The 21,019-nt window shown below is 46.2% G+C and overlaps 1 protein-coding gene across 1 annotated transcript; it reads left to right on the top strand.

The window, feature by feature from the left end:
• Positions 1–1,648: 1,648 nt before the first annotated feature.
• Positions 1,649–20,127, top strand: CREG2 (cellular repressor of E1A stimulated genes 2). Its single transcript, XM_082014355.1, has 4 exons — positions 1,649–2,091; positions 4,454–4,623; positions 17,959–18,072; positions 19,818–20,127. Exons 1-4 carry the CDS (start codon positions 1,687–1,689, stop codon positions 19,963–19,965), a joined length of 837 nt encoding a protein of 278 aa, XP_081870481.1. The 5' UTR covers positions 1,649–1,686; the 3' UTR covers positions 19,966–20,127.
• The last annotated feature ends 892 nt before the right edge of the window (positions 20,128–21,019 follow it).

Raw genomic sequence — 21,019 nt, 5'->3', positions numbered from 1 at the left:
AATATTTGTGAAGAGCTTGTCTGCAGGGAGTTGACCGGGCCTGGTCGTTATTTCAAGAAGGGACAACTGCTTTGTTATTTTAAGAAGGGACATTTCCCTGAGCTAGAGAGAAGCACTTGTCAGGAGCTTAGCAAGCTTTCACTCATTTTGGTTTTGGAAATCTACACTTATTTGCCACTTGCACCTACATTCTTCTGTCTCAGCTCAAGCACTGACGTGGGAATCGATATTCCCAAGGGTCGTATTACAGCTGATGTAGACGGGGCCATATGCTAAAGGAAAAAGTAGTCGTGTATTCGATTTTGCTGATAAGATTAAGAGTTTGGTGGTGAAATTACATACTCTGGGAAAGTATCTTCACAGTCTGAAAAATTCATTTAGGCCTTATTGCCCATTATACCCATTTTCACCATTCCTTTACGTTTTCACAGTGAAGGTAAAAAACAAAACGGGGTTTAGGAAAAATGTAAGCTAAAAATATTCAGTATTTCAATCCACTTTTATTTATAAAAGTTTTTATTCTAGATTAGATATGCATTATATTCTTATCTCAAGTTGGTGACATCTCCTGAGGAAAACATTATTTTTATATGAAAAAATGTAGAGGGCGGGGAGTGAGACAATACAAGATTGAAACACACTGGCTTAACGGGAAGCGTGTCAGATGAAATGCTTTATAGCCATAAAGCACACAGTATGAACTAAGAATTTGTTGTAGAAGTTGTAATAGGAGGCCAACCTTTTATCTGTTCTTCACAGCTACGCAAAGGAAAGGTCTATTACATGTATCCAAGATCCTTGTGAACGGCAAAGGCTCCTGTGAGATGCGTTCCTCCTTGCCTCCTGTTGAACCTGTACTCCCTAAATAGTTTGCATGAATGCACCGAAAGTTTACAGCTGTATATTTTAACGAATTATAAGTTTCCATCGCCATACTGAAGGGGTCTACTGCCAAGAACAGAAAAGGAGCAGGATGCAAAAGAGCCTTTACTAAATAGGGCCATTGAAACAGAGATTCAAATCTTTGCCTAATTAAAACCTTGCCTGGAAAATGTACCATTTAATAGCAGCTCGACGTACCTCCACGCCACAACAAACCCCACGCGCACTGGAACGACTGAGCTCTGCCTTCCTAGCGCTTGGGGTCTTGCTGTGTCCAAATGAGGCATGGGTGCGCTCCCGTCGTGGATTCTCTTTTGTAGTAACTGCAGAGACTGCACCACCTCCGCCTCCTCGGCGGTTTCGCGTGCCAGGTTTTGCGGCACGCGTGGAGAATTATTTTGTGACATATCCGCCCGGCTGCGCACCCGACCCCGGCTTCCCCCGGCCCTGGCCAGTGACCGGCGAACGCAGGGTAGAGCGAGACCCACGGCCCGGCCTCTGCCCTGCGTGGCCGGCGAACCCAGAAGGGCCGAGTTCCGCCGCAGCTGCACCCTCTTGCGAGCCCACGCCGCGAGTGGCAGTACCACGGGGGGGCGCCCCCGGCAGGTGTGGGCAGGGCCAACGCTACAGTTACCCTAGCTGCACGGGGGTGGGGAGCGGGGCACGAAATGAACGCGTGACGCCCGGCCGAAGAGGGGGCTGCTGCAACTATTTGGGACTACCGGGCGGGGGTGGGGGGTGCGGCGCGGGCGGCGGCCGCGGGAGGGTGCTGCGGGAGCGGCGCGGGTGCTGCCGCCGCAGAAGATGTCGGCCGGGCGGTGGCTGGGGGTCTGGTGGTGGTTGCCGGCCCTGCTGTGGGGCGGCGCAGGGGGCTACGTGGTGGTAAGCTCGGTGTCCTGGCCGCTGCCCGAGGCGGGGGAGGCGGCGGCGGACGAACTGCACAGCTCGTCTACCGAGGAAGCTCTCCCGGCGCTGCTGGAGGAGGCGGGCGGCCTCTGGAAGCGGAGCTACCCGGCCTCGGCTTACCGGGAGGACGCGGCCCTGGGCTCCGGGCCGGCGGCGCGGCGGCCGGGGCCCGGGGCCGTCCCCTCCGGGATGTTCTCCTACCGGCGGGAGGGCGGCGGGGCGCCGGGCCGCGCCGGCACCGCCCGCTTCCTCGCCCGCTACAACACCTGGGGCTTCCTGGCTACGCGGGCCGCGCAAGGAAAGGTACGGTGTCCCGCTGCCCACGCCCGCGGGCCCCGCCGCGGTCACGCGTTACCCGCTGACGAGCACCTGTCCCCCGCGGCCGCCCGCCCGCAGCGGCGCTTCGGTCCGCTCCCCCCTCAGCAGCGCCGATGTCGGCGGCCACCACATGCGCGGAGATCGCAGCAACAGCCTCTTCCTCGGCGTAGTGAAAACTCGCCGAATCCCGTTCGGAGAACAGTGAGGGGGGCGCGCTGAAAACCCACACCCGCAAGGCACAGAAAACCCCAAATCTTTAAGGCAGAACCAGAGCTACAGCGTCGGTTTTGGAGAGGGGCTTTTCCATCCCTTGCAGCCGGGGCTGGGGGTTTGCCCCCTCCTAGCCCCGGGTGCCGGTGCCGGCCCCAGCCCCCTCTGCCTCCCCTGGGCTCTGGCTGTCACTCGGCGAACAGAAGAGAGGCAGGAGGAAGAGGAGGAGGAGGAAGAGGAGGAGGAGAGCCTGCTGGGCTGCCGCCAAATCTGTCCGTCCCGCAGCGGTCCAGCTATACCAGCTTCAAGGACGATTTCTCTGTCAGAAGCGTTAAGCAAAGTGGTTGTGCTGCACTGGAGAATCGGGGTCATTCTTTTTTTTCCAGCTTTAAAATATTTCCCTTTTTAAAATGAAAGGTTGGAATTAGACACAGCATCCAGTGCCACTCAGACAAAAGGAGAAAAAAAACCCAACAAAAAAAATTCCAGTTTTAACTTTCTCCTGAAAAGATTCACAGATTAATTAACTTACAACTTAAAAAATACGCGAAGTTAGAAGCACATTATTCTTCTGAAAGCTCGGCTGAGTTAGTGGCAGTTTATGTTATTGCAAAATACAAAGTAACAGGTTAAAAAAAGATACCGTTAAATAAATATCTATGTAGATACCGTTAAATAAATATATATCTACACACAAGAGGCCTGTAATTCTACATCACATTGTCAGAAATCCTATTAAATCATATGATCTTAACTATTCTGCTTTATGCTCTCACCAGAAACCCTCGGTGGAATTACAGCCGTAATATAGCCTGCAGTTAGCTGTCTCTAGCTATAACACAGAAGTAATACAGAAAAATAGGATTCATAATCAAATTTGGAATTGATGAGGGGGGTGCTGCTGCTCCGAATGCTGAGTTATGCTGCCTGTGATCGTAATTCTTTCTGAGAATTCACTGTAACATTAACCATGCATGACAGACTAAGCATTTTAGGCAATGGAAACATGTCCTGCAATATTAGACAGCTACTTTTTTTTTTTATTGCAACTCTTAATAATAAACAAGTATTTTTAGTTTCTAGGTTATACTGCGTCATTAAAGCACTCCTTGTAAGGAATGCTAACAAGGACCATTTAGAAGCACTATAAGCATTAGAGTTTTAAAGGCATATCAACATTAAAAATCAGAAAGCATGCAATCCAGGTAATAACATCATCCACCAGGGTTTCCTTATTAACTATTCATACTTAATTTGATTTTGCTGTAAAGGATTTACCTGTTACATTGAATTAATGTATTGACTGGTAACTTTACTATTTAACATCTAATTGACCATGAGGAAAGAATTATCTGAAGATATGAAAAAATAGAAATTCATTAAGTATCTGTCATCACAATTTATAATGGGATGAAAAGCATAGTAGGAGTATAAATCATTATGGAGAATATCAATGTGTGTCACTACTGGGCAAGGACATTTTAGCATGCGTTACATCCACTGTGTGTACCCAGGTCAGCATATGCGAAAAAACTTTTTGAAAACTTGGCTCCCTGGTGTCCCTCCTCCGGCATGGGAGGAAGGTTCGCTCTGGCTGGCTTGGTGGCTGAGACATCACCCCCCATAGCCAAGGTTCCTGCCCAGGCAGCTGAGTTGGCTTTAAATGTAACTCTAGCTAAAAAGCCTTCCCCTCTCTCCTGGCAAACTGATGCAATCACATCAAGGCCAAAAGGGGAGGCAAAATTAGCATAAAAAGCAGCCTGAATCAAGGCTAAATTAGGCTCTGTATCCTTCTGGGTTTGAGAAAAGGGATCAGCACTGTTTTGGAGTAAACATTTCTTGACGCTGATGGCATTGATTTTAATGCACTTAAATGTTTTTTAATTTGGTGGAAGAGAAAATGTTCTCTCTAATGTCATGGACAGGACTGGGAAGAAGAAATAGAGGAGAGATCTGTTTTCATAGAAGCGTGATAGGTCTAATTTCAAAGAAGGTCTGTCTCATGATGACAACAGAAAGTGGGAGACTGAGCAACTGGGGGTTGCTATCCTCTCTGCTAGAGCCCTTGAGGGAATCCCCGACATTGTAAACCATCTATGTGCAAAGAGGTAAGCAGTTGCTTATTTGGATTTTGCAGATCCAAGGGATGCCCTATGGGAACTGCTTACTTCTCAGCGACGGCCCTGTCAATAACAGCACTGGAATCCCTTTCTTTTACGTGACGCCGAAGGATAACACCGTGGCAGACCTCCTGAAGAATCCCGTGGCTTCTCTGACCCTGCCAGAGGCAGACGGAAATTTCTGCAGGTAACAGAGATTTATCTGCCTACTACCACCTTCAGTGAGAACAGAGTCCTCAGAACAAAATGCTGAAGGTCCTCACCTTCAATCTCCTGCATTTATTTTTGTCTCTCACCATCAGCTACAAGCTCCTCCTTAGCTTTGTTTTGCAGTAAGTTGCCCCAGTAAAACATGGTAAAGAAAAGCAGAAGTGTCATTGAAGTATATTGTAGCATCAACAGCTGCAGTGGCTTTCAGCTCGCACATTAACATACCTAAGTTTTAGTCTCTTCTCGGAGGTGCCAGATAAAACCTAGGCGTTCAAGATCCCATTACAGGCCGTGGCGAGGTAGTCAATAAAGTCCATATTGTTTCAAGGGCGTTTATCCAAGTCACGGTAAAGCAGACACCCTTGCTCTGCTGAACAGCTCCGGAGGCCCTGCTGATTGCCTTGACAGGGCTTTAGCTCTCCGGAGTCTGTCAGGGGATCTCAGGCTCCCAGTTCACAAGTTACACACCCAGGACCATGCCACTCCATCTAATTTCCACCTCTTCAGAGGGTACAATTGAATCATCACAAATTTTTGGCACCTTGTATATCATAAACAGTTGGTAAATGATCCCCGTGTTAAGGAAGCTGGGTCTGAGATTACTGATCTATAGCCAGCCCCAGGTTTGTCTCTTCAGAGATAGCAGTGAGTTGACTTCTTCCTTCTTAATCATATGTGCGATAACTCGAGATCACTGAATCTTTACCTGTGTAAAATGTATGTATGTAAACCTAAATATGATTTAATTTTCCCCTCCATGCTTGTCTCTTTGAAAGAGATGTATCTTTGCCATATGTTTTTTTACAGTCAAACATGTGGCAAACTTGGCTGGGTCACCCTAGTGTGAAGTATTTCCAAAGGCCTTTTTACGTGACGAGGTACATGACACCGAAATTGTGTCAGACAGGACTCTGTCACCAAAGCAGATCTTAGCTGATATTCCAAGAACTGGAAATTACAGCCTGCTTCAGAAAGAAATAGGATTGAAAGTTTTTACCCCAACTTAAGGTCCTCTTTGGGGGAGGAGAGGTTTATTTTAAGAACTGGATCCCAGATTTCCCCAGCTGGGGGTTGCCTTGGGTATCATCCTGCCTCTCAAGCCCGCTAGCTGAGAACAACACTGGAAAAAGCAGTGAACGGCAAATACAAAGCACGTTGCTGTTGCACTTGTCTATATTTGCTTCCAGAATGTACTCTCTGTTTTCTTAAGAGTTATATGGTGGCAAAATGAAATGTTTCTTAGTCCTAAGCAGTACAAGTGATTTCAGGCTGACACCCCATTCCCAAGAAATGGAAATCATGGCTTCCTCTTGCAATGTCAAACACCTAATAGGAACCTTCTATCACAACATTTGTTAAGGTAATTCAGCTTTGAATGCTTAAGGTCAGCAGAGTGGTGAAGTTAGGACCAGAATGTTTCTGCCTGTTCCTTAAAGTTATTTCATTAAATATTTTGAATCAACCATTTAAAATTTAAGTAAATGTATCAGCTATTTCGTAACAGGCTAGTGGAACTCATTGCTGCTTTCTAGATGTTTTCATTCAATCAAATAGTAAGCTGAATATCTAGACCAAGTGCTTAAAAATGTGTCCTAGCACCTACCCAATGCTCTATTTTCAGACGCTCAAGACTCAGAGCAACTTCCATTAACTGCTGGTGTTGAGCACTTCTGAAAACTACACACCCATTTAGGCACTTAAGTGGAGCCTTTCATCCCTGACTTTAAACATCCACTCTTGAAAGTCTTTACCTTTTATGTCTTAGCAACGTCACCGCCTGATTTACCTGTTTGGAAAGTGCCAAGTCACCAATGAAAGAGAAGTGCTGCATGATTTATAGAAATACTAAATTCATATACATCACAGCCCTTTGAGAATATTTACTTGCTGTCTTTCTGTTAAGCAACTATTAATTTCCAAACCAAACCACCACCCTTTTTTTCTGTGTGCCAGAATGTGCTGCTGTTTGTCTCGCAGCCAGGGCAACCTGCCACCCCACTCTCTAGTTCCCTCCGCAGCCTGAGACCATGCTCTCTGGTGGGAAGAGCTGTCTGGGCACTGCCAGGGAGCTAAACCTGGATTTCCAAGACAGCTTGGGCCAAAGCAATTACCAGTTGCGATATCTCTACTCTCCCTTCCTACACACAGTCGCGTGGTGTGCCATGTCCTGCCCTGCCGCCCCGTCACAAAATCATAGAATCACAGAATAGTTTGGGTTGGACTGGACCTTTAAAGGCCATCCAGTCCAACCCTCCTGCAATGAGCAGGGACATCTTCAACTAGATCAGGTTGTCAGAGCTCCGTGCAACCTGACCTGGGATGTTTCAGGGACGGGGCGACCAGCTCTGGGCTTTGCCTGACCCTGAGTTGAAACATAAAGCTGAAGAAAATTAACCTAACGATGAGAATAAGGTTTTCTGCCTGTCTGACTTCCTTTCTTCCCATGGCCACTGCTGCTCCTGGCCATGCAATCCCACCCCCTCCCTTATGCAGACCGGTATTCAGATGACCATATGGTGAGCCTATTTTAGCTCAGTAACCCAGCAGAAACCTCCTTCCTTTTTTTTTATTAGATTTCTACTGGGTTAGTAACTTGAATCGGCTCCTGAAGAGCCAGAAGAGTGCAAAGGAGAGGGGAAAGGAGATGGTGGCGGAAAATAGGACATCCCCATTTTAGCATGTAACCGTACTCTAAATGTTGAGCTTACTACTGAATTGAGTACACAGATTCAGAGTCTAATCAGTACTCCTTATATTATTTATGTTGTTCTTATATTCAGTTTGTTCTTCATTATTTCTGGAGTTCTCATCTGGAACAGATGCTGGCTGGCATTAGTGCAAAGAACAAGTGATATGGAGAATGAAAAGCTGGGGCGTTTGTTGAGCTGCAGTTTGTGTTTTTGATGATAGCTAGGAAACGGAGCAAGCTTTGGGGCTGTCTTACAGGCAGGACACATGTGGGCATGGAGACTTTAACTTTCTTTTTTCCCTTCCCTCTGTAACCAAGGTCAGAAATGAATTTACATTTTAAACTAGCAACACAGGAGCGATTTTTACATTTTGAACTAGCAACATCTTAAACTGCAGCCCTGTGCAGCATCCTACCATTACCTCACAGAAAGGGCTTCTGTGAGCAGCGCGACAGTGAAGAGAACAACAAGCATGCTGGGGCCCTGCTGCTGGTGCTTGGGGTAGCGGGTTTCTTCCAAGACGTCTTACTGTGAGAGACCTCAGGTCCTGCTTGTATTAAGATGGTATCTGTGGGATTCCCTTCGCAAAGGAAAGTGTCATTTATAGATGGTTTTAATACCAGAAGTTCTCTTGGTTGAGGGCATCACAAATTGTTTTGGCTTCAAAATAATTATACAAAATGGCTAAATGAATAATGCTCTACATGAGAAAGTTCATGTCCTTGTATGCCAGCAATGTATTTGTAGCTTGTTTTCATGTGGAATTTTATTAGAATTTCATTATTAACCTACTCTGAGTTGCAAATAAATGTGAAAGCTGGTTGATGCCAGTAGTCAATGCTCCTGGGAGTATTTGGCACTCTCCTGAAAAATGTTTCCTATCTATTGCACGCAAAAGAAATCTCTGGCCTTTAAAAAGAAAACATAGCTGACATTTCAATAGTCATTTTCTATCTAATGAGTATCAAGTGACTTGTGTGCTTATACATCAGTTTGATACTAAATTTATTTAGTAGCAAATTTCATTTGTTCTGTTTCAGAACAGACTGAAGTTCCAAACTTTGACAATAAAAACTTTCACTTTTGGGAATGTGAGGAATACAGAGTGGCCTTTTTGGTTCTCCAGCCTTAATATTTAATCAGCTGGAGACAAAAAATTTAAAAGGCTAAATTAATACAAGAAGTAACATGTAATGAAAGAAAGAGAGCTGTGATGCATCTGAATAGGAACTAATTGCAAGACATTATAATGTTGCAGCTACAGTCTGGACGCCTCATCTCTGACCCAGAGGTTGCCATTTCCCAGAGGGAGAGGGGCTGCACTTCTCTGAGAAGGCACTCTGACAGCCAGGCTACAGAAAGCATTCATTAGTAACTACACTGCATCCTATCTGAAGGCCGATAAATGGATAATGGAGGCAAGCAAAATTAAATGGTTCAGGGCTATAAATAGACTAAGCTGGCATGTCTATTCCACAGACAAGCTGAAAAGATTGAGTCCCATTCTTACAGCTTTTAGAGAGAGCAAGACTGAGCCTGACATTAAAGAATAGAGCAGCTATTGTTCTAAACGCATTTCCCAACACACAGGCTGCTCAGAGGATCTCCCTTTCCAAGTAAGCTCCTGGGCCTGCCTCATTACAGCTGCAGTCTGGAAAACAGGCAATTAATTTTAAATGCCTGTTGCCTCCTTGACATCAGGTTCAGCACATTCAGAGGGACCAAATGCAGATTTCTTAGAGAAGGAGCAGTTACACGGCTGCCATGAACTGGTTTTCACACGAGGGAAAAAGAAAGAAAAGCAAGGAACTTTGGGGTCAGTCCATGTGCTTTGTTTTCCTTTGCTATTCGTTTGGAGGATGGTGTTTCAAATCCACACTGCAGGCTGTGAATGATTTTGAGGGACCCAGGTTCGGTTCCTCTCCTGGTTTATGACCTGCACCAGGGTGGCTCTGTCAGAGCCATTTTACCCACTGTGCTCATCTACTGCTCAAGGCAGCAGATTGGCACAACTGGGCAGACGTCTTCAGTGGATATAACAAGCTGGCTCCGTAGGTTTCCTAAACTTTGCATTGAAAAGGCTTACGGGAAGCGCCAAGCATCTCCAGCATGTCTGGATACCAACAGGCCATGGGAAGGAAGAGGAGACTAATTCGGTGGGCTAGGGTCCCTGCTCTGTTATGGATTGGTGGCGTGCATAAACTGCTGATTTCATTCCTGGGCAATCCTGAAAGACGGTAAGCTTGCCATGGGTGGCAGGCACAACGTTTGAGATGTCCGTTGGCCATCCAACGTAGAGCTACCTCTGGGTTTGTAGAGTCGCTGCCTGTTAATATGAGGATGAATATAACACAGAAATTTGGCACTGCACCTTCACACAAAGAGAAATGACACACGCAGAAGACAAAGGCTGAATCCAGACATCCCTCAATTTTTGAGATCCACCTCCTGGTTCTGTGGCAGAGAGACAGTTCTAGTTCTAGTATTTATATTGGTCCTTTTTAGTCATACGCAAATGATTATGTCAGTAGCTCTTCCTGAAAAATCTGTATTTAAAAAAATCAGGAAGATACCAAATTAGAAAGTCAAATATGAAACCTACTATCATCATGACCCAATGCTCACAATATAGCTCTAAATTACTATTTTTTTTCTTGTCTTTTTAAATAACCAACTTCCCAAAATCCCTGTCTAGTGAAGTAGTATGTGTTTCTCTAGCTCTGTTTACAGAAATAGCTGAGACCGTGATTCTTTTTTTTTTCCCCGTGAATCATCTATGGTTAAGCTATATAAAAGTTTCCTGTCTGAAACACAGAATTCAGCTAAAGACAGACAAACAGACTGACTTCACTTCACAAATTCTAATTAAAACACGCTACCATGGACTTCCGGAGGGCAGACGTTGGCCTGTTCAGGTCACTGGTTGAGAGAGTCCCTTGGGAGACAGTCCTGAAGGGCAAAGGGGTCCAGGAAGGCTGGACATTCTTCCAGAAGGAAATCTTAAAGGTGCAGGAGCAGGCGGTCCCCATGTGCCTTAAGAAGAGCTGGCGGGGAAGGCGATTGGCCTGGCTGAACAGGGAGATTTTGCTGGGACTCAGAAGAGAAAGGAGAGTTTATCACCTCTGGAAGAAAGAGAAGGCAACTCACGAAGAGTACAAGGATCTCGTTAGGTCAAGCAGGGACAAAATTGGAAAGGCAAAAGCCCAGCTAGAGCTCAGTCTGGCCACAGTCGTAAAGGATAATAAAAAATGCTTCTACAAATAGATTAACAGCAAAAAGAGAGGCAATGAGAATCTCCATCCCTTACTGGATATGGCGGGGAACATTGTCTCCAAGGACAAGGACAAGGTTGAAGTACTTAATGCCTTCTCTGCCTCAGTCTTTAATAGCCAGTCCAGGTATCCACAGGGTATTCAGCCCCCTGAGCTGGAAGATGAGGATGGAGAGCACAATAACCCACCCATAATCCAGGAGGAAGCTGTTAAGGACCTGTTAAGTCACCTGGACACCCACAAGTCTATGGGGCCTGATGGGATCCACCTGAGAGTACTGAGAGAGCTGGCGGAGGAGCTTGCCAAGCCACTCTCCATCATTTATCAGCAATCCTGGTTAACAGGGGAGGTCCCAGAAGACTGGAGGCTTGCCAATGTGACACCCATCTACAAGAAAGGCTGGAAGGAGGATCCTGGGAACTACAGGCCTGTCAGCTTGACCTTAGTACTGGGAAAGATCATGGAGCGGTTGGTCTTGAGAGTGCTCACAGGACATCTGCAGGGATGAGTGCTCACAGGGATCAGGCCCAGCCAGCATGGGTTCATGAAAGGCAGGTCCTGCTTGACCAACCTGATCTCCTTCTATGACCAGATGACCCGCCTAGTGGATGAGGGAAAGGCAGATGTTGTCTACCTGGACTTTAGTAAAGCCTTTGACAGCATCTCCCACAGCATTCTCCTGGAGAAGCTGGCTCGTGGCTTAGACAGGTGCACTCTTCATTGGGTAAAGAACTGGCTGGATGGCCAACCCCAGAGAGTTGTGGTGAATGGTGTTAAATCCGGCTGGTGGCCGGTCACAAGTGGTGTTCCCCAGGGCTCAGTTTTGGGGCCGGTCTTATTCAATATCTTCACTGATGATCTGGATGAGGGGATTGAGTGCTCCCTCAGGAAGTTTGCAGATGACACCAAGTTGGGTGGGAGTGTTGATCTGCTGGAGGGCAGGAAGGCTCTGCAGAGGGATCTGGACAGGCTGGATCGATGGGCAGAGGCCAACTGTATGAGGTTTAACAAGGCCAAGTGCAGGGTCCTGCACTTGGGTCACAACCACCCCATGCAACACTACAGTCTTGGGGAAGAGTGGCTGGAGAGCTGCCCAGTGGAAAGGGACCTGGGGGTGCTGGTTGACAGCCGGCTGAATATGAGCCAGCAGTGTGCCCAGGTGGCCAAGAAGGCCAACAGCATCCTGGCCTGTATCAGAAATATTGTGGCCAGCAGGAGTAGGGAAGTGATTGTGCCCCTGTACTCGGCACTGGTGAGGCCGCACCTTGAATCCTGTGTTCAGTTTTGGGCCCCTCACTACAAGAAGGATGTTGAAGTGCTGGAGCGTGTCCAGAGAAGGGCAACGAAGCTGGTGAGGGGTCTGGAGCACAAGTCTTATGAGGAGCGGCTGAGGGAACTGGGGTTGTTCAGTCTGGAGAAGACGAGGCTGAGGGGAGACCTCATCGCTCTCTACAACTACCTGAAAGGGGGTTGTGGTGACGTGGGTATTGGCCTCTTCTCCCAATTAACTAGTGATAGGGTGGGAGGAAATGGCCTCAAGTTGCGCCAGGGGAAATTTAGATTGGATATTAGGTAAAACTTCTTCACTGGGAGAGTGGTCAAGCATTGGCACAGGCTGCCCAGGGAAGTGGTGGAGTCGCCATCTCTGGAAGTATTTAAAAAAACGTGTGGATGTTGCGCTTCAGGACATGGTTTAGGGGACACAGTGGCGCTGGATTAATGGTTGGACTTGATGATCTTGAAGGTCCCTTCCAACCTTAGTGATTCTGTGATTCTGTGATCTTCTAGGAAGAGTGAAATGATTTAAAACTTGAAAACAGGTATACTGTGGATACGGGCTCACTTGGATGCAGAAAAGCCATTGTACCAATACTCTTCAGCTCCCAAGCCTGACTTCAGATTCAGAACAGAAGACTGCTCTTCCAAAAGCAAAAGCAAAGATGTCTTTTAACTGTCTTTGCTGGCTCTCAAACACAACTGATAAATTCTTGTCAAAATCAGAGCAGGGCCGGGCAAAACTGCCTAGCCGTATCCAGCTGAAGGCCAACAAGAGCTTTTCAGATTATGAAACTTCTTTCAGCAGAGATTTTGTTTGACGTTCATGCCACACAGATGAGCAGCACCAAAACATTTTTTCTGCTTCAGAGACTCTAGTAGTTAGTGGTGAGCAAATGAAATGTATGAGGAGGATAACTTGCTTTTCAAAATTAATCACATTTATGAATCAAAATTACAAGCACTTTACAATAATTCTCTGAGGACATAGCATTTCCTCCCTTTCTGTAGACTTTAGGGGACAAAACATCCTATGATGTATCATATAGACTAGAAGATAACTCTGAGTCTTCACCTCGTGTCCAGTTTGGGGCTAGGCAAAGAGGAGCCCTGCGCAGGGTGACAGGGTGCCTACCTTGCATCCGTGGGGGGTGACAGGGTTGAGCTGTTCCAGCAGCCAGCAGCTTCCTAAATCCATGGCTTTGTACAGCTGCTGCTGCCACAATAGGAGAGGTTAGGACATGTGGAGACAGTCATTGCCCTTATGCCATACATGAGCTGCATGCTCTAAAGTAGAAAAAAATGTAGGAAAACTGTTCTCTGGCTCTCCTTCCCTGCAATAGGAGAAAGCTCTTTCCCAGCTTCTTTTCTCTTCCATTCTGCTCAAGAAACAAGAGGGGTAAAAGCAGTGCTTTCTCACAGGGCAGGGAGAGCTGCGTTCAGGGGAGATGGGGAGGATTTACGGATCCTGGCAGAGAGGATGGAAGGTCCTGTCTCCTCAGGGGAGTGGAGGAGAAGGATGGCAGTTCCTCTGTGGGAAGAGGAAGCTAGGGAATAAGAAGAGAGATTCCTCTCCATAGATCCCTGCTTCCTCCCCCAGCTCCTGGAGCATTACTGAACCCTCCTGCCTTCCTCCTACTGATTCCTTCTCAGGGACACCTGGTTCTCCTTCCCAGAGGCCTCCCAAACTCCTATTACTGCTGATCTGTGCTGGATCTATTTCACCTCACTAACAGACTGCAGAGGCTGAGAATGAAGATGATTACCCCAGGGATAGTTTTGGTCAGAAACCAGGAGACAGAGCATAGTCAGTCAAAGCAGCGGTCTCAACTGCAAAAGGGGATCCCAACAAAGTCCCAACATCTTCATCACCTTGTGTGCCAATATAACCGCCATCAGCCTGAACTATGGGTTCATCAGATCTGGACTTGGCTAGTTGTTGTATAGGAACCTTCTAATTAAAATCCAAGAGATGGCTAGTGTAGTAAACAATTTAATGAGTAGGTGGCACTCTTTACTCTGAACCACTCTTGAACCATGACCCAGAAGGTGCAGAAGTGGTGCGCAGTAAAATAAGTGGGACGTGTTCATCAGCAGTGCGCTTCGTGGCATTGCATCGTTGTTGGGAAACATATTTCACTTGGACACAGACTTCTTCTTAAGCTCCTAAAGCTGGCACCTTTGTAAGTGAATGCAGCTCATGGGCTCATCTCATCAAGAGGCAACTGCCTGGACCTGGTCAAACTCTGCATACCTAGTTTGCTCACCATAAGCAGAGGAACGGAGACAATTAATTCTTCTCTCTTCACAAATCAGATGAATAATTAAGATAATCTCTCTTAATGCACTCTCATAAAATGCATAAACTCAATCTTCCTCCATTTTAATCTGTCTTCCCTTAATTTCTGCAACAAGGTGTACGTATTTTATGTTAAGTATAAAAAAGTAAATGAGTTCCCTATTGCTTGGTCTCCTTCCACAGTTCCCTGCTTTCTCTTCCTCTCAGTTCATATTTTATCATAGTCTTCATGAAATCCTCTCCAGGGAGACAGAGGACCTGATTCTGGTAAAGGCAAGGCCCAAGAAGCCACCTGGGGTTTCCTCGACAGAGAGACAGTGTCACCGGCATGCCGTCTCTCCCCACGGCTGTGCCTCCCCCTCGCTCCCAGTCAGCAGCGCACAAATGTTATATAAAGCTGCTCCTCCGCACCTACTTGTTCTTCTGCCAACAAAGATAAGAGGAACCCAAGGACTGAGAGCTGAACATGTGTTTATTTATACAGAAGGCAAGAAATGACTAGCGAATGCATGACTACACCTCTACAGATGTGAGGGAGGAGTATTTTAGTAAATATACCTATTTATCCCTGGTATCTCTTTATTATCTTTAGTAAAAATATGAGATATATCCCTGGCTATATCCCGTAGGAAGCAAAGCCTGCATTTACATTAGTTGCACTGGTAACACCACTGAAAATTCAAGACCTTTTCACAATGGAGTTAGAAGTGGTATAAGTTTAGTGATTTTTGATTGTTGAAAAAGTATAAAAGTAATCACACATTATTAGGGAAATACTATGCCAAAAACGATGTAGAAACAGATTTACTTCAGAATATGAAGGGATCCTTTGATAAAGAAAATACTAATGCTAATGTAAGTTTAGAATACAAGGTTCCTATTCTGAAACAGAAAACCTATGATAAGAGGCAGCGCTAAAAGCAAAGCCAAAAAAGTAATAACACAGTGTACTGAACTCAAGTGTATCATTGTCCTGCTCAGCTCTTCCAAAACTTCATCTAACATAATCTCTACAAATAATTTGTTTGCCTCATTTCCCAGAAAAACAAACTGACCCTCCAGAATATTATTCCAATGTGCAAAATTCAGTTTGAATAACTTTTACTGGGAAGATAGTATTGTGTGTGTCGATCAGTGTAACACCCTGGCTCACGAGAACACAGAGGAAGGAGCCAGGGAAAAAAACGAGAACTAAACCCATTGCAGGTAGGGATGCGCAGCATGTGGGTTTTGTTGTCAGCCAAATATGTGGAGAGTAGCTTTTCCCGTAAATCAGGGAAGAGTCACATCTGACACTAGTCCTATCAGGCAAAACCGTCTCAGCAAACACAGGCAGGATTTGCTGCTTGACCGCAGCAACGTCAGATCTGTTGCCTACTCAACATCAACAAGTACGCTTTTAGAATAAACATGTAGTTGAACAAAAAGATCAAATAATTGTAATTTGGGAAGGTATCAGACCAAAACCTCTCATTGCTCCTGATCACACCCAAATCTATCGCCCTGTGAAATGCAGACGTAACAATCCCTTTCTAATTCCTCTCTGAAAGTCATTTAACACCACCTTACCTAGGACCTATACCCAAGAAAGGCACTTGCAAATACTCCGGCTTTTCCGGGCTCTTCAGCTGTTTCACGATAGCATTAGGCTGCGGAGGACATGGTTTCACACACATAAATACACGGTTGTTAGTTTAAAGCTATCTTCTGAGCTGAGATTTTGCTAGTGAGAAGTTCCTTCCCTTCTGTGTTTTTAAGAGTCATCAAGTTAAATATATAAACATATGTAGAAGGTGTGGATTCAGAACTAACAATAAGCACAGAAGATAACAATGGATCAGGAGATCACTTGAAATGGACTTTAGGACTCGGCTATCCAGGGCCAGCGGTTGCAGGAGTGTGAAGCTGCACTGCCCTGGCTGCTGGACGCACAGGCCCTCGGCTGACGCCCGGTGCACGTGGGGTTCAGCTCCTCTCTCCACAGCTGTACACGTTGTATTCGCCTATATTTATTCGTGCTTTGGTGGGTGAGCTTCTTGTTGGACCACGGACGCTGAACGGCCAGACAAACACCCAAAGCCTACGCACAAGAAATGGCAGGCACTAGGGGTGTCCCCGGGGCACGCAGCTGTGCTGCGCCGGGCCGGGCCGCTCCATAAGCCAGCTGTGAAACTGCATCTTCAGCGTGCCGCAGGAGTTAGCGCCGAGGATCTACCGCGTGCCGAGGCGACTGTGTAGACGGGCTTGTACTCTGAATACACACCGATAGAAATGAACCCGGTGCCAGGGTAGGGAATGCAGATTTTCAGGTACTCGGAGCGCTGTTCATTTATTACCTCATAATAATAAAAAAAAAAGTACTAGAGAAACTCAGACCATTATTTATTGACGTGAACAGAAAGTTTGAGCTTGATCTTTGTCAGCTGCCCTTCCTCTCATGCAGAAAGCGTGGTAGAGGAAAAAAAAGAGTATGAGTAGAGTTTGTCCAGAGGTTGTTGAGATGAACACCCGCTTCAGACAACTGCAGCTCCAGACTGAACAGGGTGCTGAAAAAGCATCCCAGAGGTGATGTGACTGCAAATGGCTCTTTGGAGCTCAGGCTGCAGAGGGTGCCAAGTGCTTACTGGGCATAGATGAGTTATCAATCAGCCCGCTATGCTTCCTTGCCTATCTCTGTTCACGGCCCTACCTATAAAAGCAGATACGTTATTCAGGGAGCTACACAGTCTTTCATAACCATCTGTGGGGAATCTGCAGGTGTTAAATTAGCTGCAGGAGGATGCCCATATGTTTCCTGCATACAACAGACACATATTGAGAATTATAACCGAAAAAATAAAGCCGTTGCAGATTGCACGGAGTCAAGGCTAAAGGGCTCAAGCCAAGATCTTGAAGTAAAATCACACACAGATGAGATGTAATTTACTGTGATTTGCTGCTTCAAATTAAAACACGGAGAAGAAGAAATGCAGTCTTCGTGTGCTGGCGTAGTTTTCCAGGCTGATGTTCCTATGTGGGGAGACAGTCGTGCGAGATGCTGAGCAGTCTCAAATGGCTGGCAATGGAAGTTGGTGCTGCTCAGCACTTGGCAGGATCAGGCCTCTGCAGGCATTTCATACAACTTTTTTTTGCAACTGCTCAGTTTACTTATGATTTATATCCTTGTATTGTATATGTCAGAGTCAGCAATTGCCCTGCAGCTACTAATGGGTGTTATTTATTATTACTGTATAGAAAGAGCCAAAAAGCAACTAGTACCTTCCCTGTCTTCGTCTGAAGCATGAAGGCCGTTGGAGAGTATCTTTTAATGGACCTTACTTGTCTCTTTGGTGTAAAGCAGTTGAAAAATCGGTAAAAATGAACACGGATCGAGTTTCTAGGATAGGCACAAGGAAAAGACATTTAACACAAATACACATATGCGTGCTTAATTTGTTGGCATAGGCACAGACTAACCATCTCACTAGTTCTCTTCAGAATCCTGAATTAAGGTCTGTACGTATGTCTGGGAGAACTGCCATTTTCACATTTTTTGCAATCTCAAATATATGAATCCAGTTTTTAAGAGCATACATTAACATTAAGCAAGTATCTACAGCAGAGATCTGCTTCAGGTGAGTATTCCTTCAAGAGCCCCCCTCCAAATGTTATAGCTGGGGTGTAGAAAAGATTTGCAAGGCTTGACAAAGTTATATGTGAGCAGGAATTCATATTTCTCCAAAACCCTTAATAAAGAAACCAAGCGATTACACATGAGCATTTTTGTCTATGCACAGAAAAAATGTAGTTGATCCGGAGGATCCAAGGTGCGCCAGGCTGACTCTCGCGGGACAGATGGTCACGGTGCCTCCGGAGGAAGTGGAATTTGCCAAGCAAGCAATGTTTTCCAGGTCGGTACGTAACAGGCACGTAGTGGAGTGCAACCCGCAGGTTTGAGACAAATATGTGGCCGTTTGGTACGGAAAATCTGAGAAGTAACAAGCCTGATCTTTATTTTGGAGCAAAGCAGCATGTTGGCTCCTGTGTGGCTTGGAACGACAGGCAGAGCTGTCCGTTCTCCTTTTAACTCTTGAGCTAACGAAATACGGAAATGCAATTAGTCGGTATTGGACTCTGGTAAAGCACATATTTCACCTGGCTCCGAGGAGAGATTGCATAAATCCAGGGTGTGTTCGTTACCTGTGATGGTTCATCCCCACCTTAGGACAGGTAGTGCTCTTCAGCCACGGCCCCTTACTCCGAGACAGAGCAGAGCTCTGCTGCCTTTGGGCTCACGCCTGCTTGCAGGGTGGAGCTTACGGGTTTTATTACCTCCCTGACGTACCACGACCGCTGCTACCAAGGCCGTAATACTTACAGAATGGCCGCCTGTGAACATACGTAAGCACAACGCTGACACACACGCAGGCACCCAGGGTGTGCCCCCATTGCCCTTCAGAATAACAGGCGTGAAAAGCCCGAACCCCAGCTGGGGCACGCACCTCCCGCACAGGCTGCCGGGGATGGTCCTCCAGGCTCACCCCACCTGGTCAGTCAAATACGGCTGGGAAACTGGGATGAGCTGGGATCCAAAACAGCCCAGAGGGGGTACTCTCTCTGGCCTGCTGGAAGGGGTTAGGATGGGACCAGGGATAGACGGGGGCTCTATTTGCACAGAAGCCTTTGTTACAAACTTTGCAGAAATCAGATTCCCGTGCGAGCCAGAGTCCACCAGCACCTTGGCAGCGGGTGCTCCACTGTCAGGGAGCAAAAGCCAGACCGACACGGTGAGGGCTGCTAGGGCTCACCCCATCCAATGCCGGCAGCAGCTAGAGCCACTTCCCAATGCCGCAGTCATGGGTGCTCAAAGGGACAACTCAGAAAATGGTGGAAACCCCAGCTCAACTCCAAAGTTGCCAAACCAGCCACCTCCTCTGCAGGGTCCTCTGCAGGGGCAGAGGGGCACTGGGCCAACCCTGCCCCGACTCGCACCGCTTCCCCCCGTGCTCCCATGAACACTGTGGCTCGAGCTGCCGTATCCGCTCCATGCACCGCGGCCGAGCATCCCACAGCATCCTCTGTGGACGCACTCGCAGGGGCTTGGGGACCAGACGTCTGCACCCAGTATTGCTGGCAGGGAGGGTCTTTTTGAGCCACCTGTAAGGGCAGGCCCAAGAAATGAGACAGAAATAGAGGACGAGAAGGCTGGCGCGGGCAACAGCACAAAGAGGCTGTGCTCTGCCCGCTTGCCAGTTTTACTGGCTCTCCTGCCATACCACAACAACTGCCTCCAAAGATGTAGCATTTTCACAACACTTTCCTTTGAACAGATACAAGCACAACCCTGACACACGTTCAGAGAATCTCCTCTAACTGTTTTTTCACTTACTTAGAGACCAGACAACATCTGCCTTTAGAGATGGGGCTCCGCAGTGGGGGAAGGTGGTGTTCGCTGGCTGCCTTCGTTGCAGGACTCACCAGGCTGAAGCGTGGAAGATCATACACCTTACTGCAAGGCAGGGCAAAAAAGATGAATGGTGGTGGTTCTCAGATCTCGGGTTTCACTCTGGCTGAGCACACTAGGCTGAAGAAAAAAGCAGACTATGCATATGCTTTGGCACGTCTTTTGTATTTTTTCTTTTCTTTGTCCTTTCAGGCACCCAGTGGCAAGAAAGTGGCCTCGTAGCTATGAGTGGTTCTTCATGAAAATGAACATTGAGCACATCTGGCTTCAAAGCTGGTATGGAGAAGTTTCTGCCATTGGAGTAGAAGAGTATTTAAAAGCAATTCCAAGTAAAGGATGATTGAATGGGCTTTAAGATAGAAATCTTCTGAGTTTCCTTTCCAAACGCTTTAAAAATTTCATGCTGGATGGTTTCTTTACAGTGATGCTTTTTTTTTTTTCCCAAAAAGGCTTCAAAATAGCCCTGTCTTACATGGAGCAGAGTGAAAATAAACCAACACAGACTTTCAAATTACAAAGGAGAGGTGAATACTAGCCCTACCCTGCAATGTACAAACGTGTTATTTCAAACAGGCAAAGCGTCATCTTGAATGCTGCTTAAAAATGCTTTGTATCTGTTTGGTTTGACTTTTATTGCTGTGCACCCACAGGGAAACTACAGAATGTGCTAAATATAATGTTCTGATTTACAGAAAAAGCAAATTGCCCACTCAGAACCCTCTATGAATTGTGGAGGTATTACTGCTGCTTGGTCTCCCTTGATTTGTAAGTACTCTAAGATAAACATAATAGCTGCAAATTTAGATATTTAAGTTTTTAAAAAATATTTTGCTAAAGCTGTCCTCATTTGCTAACTTACATTTTCTACATGTGCTTTTCCCTAATTATCTGATTTGATATTTCACCTGTAAATTGAGTAGAAATTCTCTCTTTTAGTAGAAAAAAATGCAAGCAGCTCAAACAACATGGCTCCAGTATAACTTGTCTCTCAGGGACACAAAGCTGGTTAAACACCTTAAGGGCCAATACCATGTCAGCCCCACAAGGATTATCCTAATACAAGTATAAATATTCTCATAAGAAGAATTTAAGTAGATGTTCTTACCTGGGCTGTTCCTGTTATGAGAGAGGAAAAGTATTTTTAATAGCCTGTAACCCAAATTTTTTTGCATCCCTTCTCCAGCTACTGCTTTATTTTTAACTCATTTGTGTAATCGATTTTTGTAAACCATCACTAACTCGCCTAGGGGTGGAGCCAGTCCTTTAACTCTGTTTCCTCACCAAGTTTTAAGGGGCTTGTTCATTAATTTATTTTTCAAAGAAGCCTAAAGATAGGGAGATATTTCAGGCCATGAAAAACTCATTTTCCTAGTGTGGAAAGTGCAAATGTTGCT

The sequence above is a fragment of the Phaethon aethereus genome, assembly GCF_964289735.1.
Source record: "Phaethon aethereus genome assembly, chromosome: 1".
In the NCBI taxonomy this organism is placed as follows: domain Eukaryota; kingdom Metazoa; phylum Chordata; class Aves; order Phaethontiformes; family Phaethontidae; genus Phaethon; species Phaethon aethereus.
Note: the sequence above shows the minus strand (reverse complement) of the source record. Positions and strands in the feature narration are given on the sequence as shown.

Excerpts from the sequence above, each read along its gene's own strand:
- CREG2 (XM_082014355.1), top strand. The coding sequence starts at position 1,687 with ATGTCGGCCGGGCGGTGGCTGGGGGTCTGGTGGTGGTTGCCGGCCCTG. Across the intron at positions 4,624-17,958 it reads GCAGACGGAAATTTCTGCAG|AAAAAATGTAGTTGATCCGG; the intron begins GTAACAGAGATT and ends GTCTATGCACAG. Across the intron at positions 18,073-19,817 it reads AAGCAAGCAATGTTTTCCAG|GCACCCAGTGGCAAGAAAGT; the intron begins GTCGGTACGTAA and ends TTGTCCTTTCAG.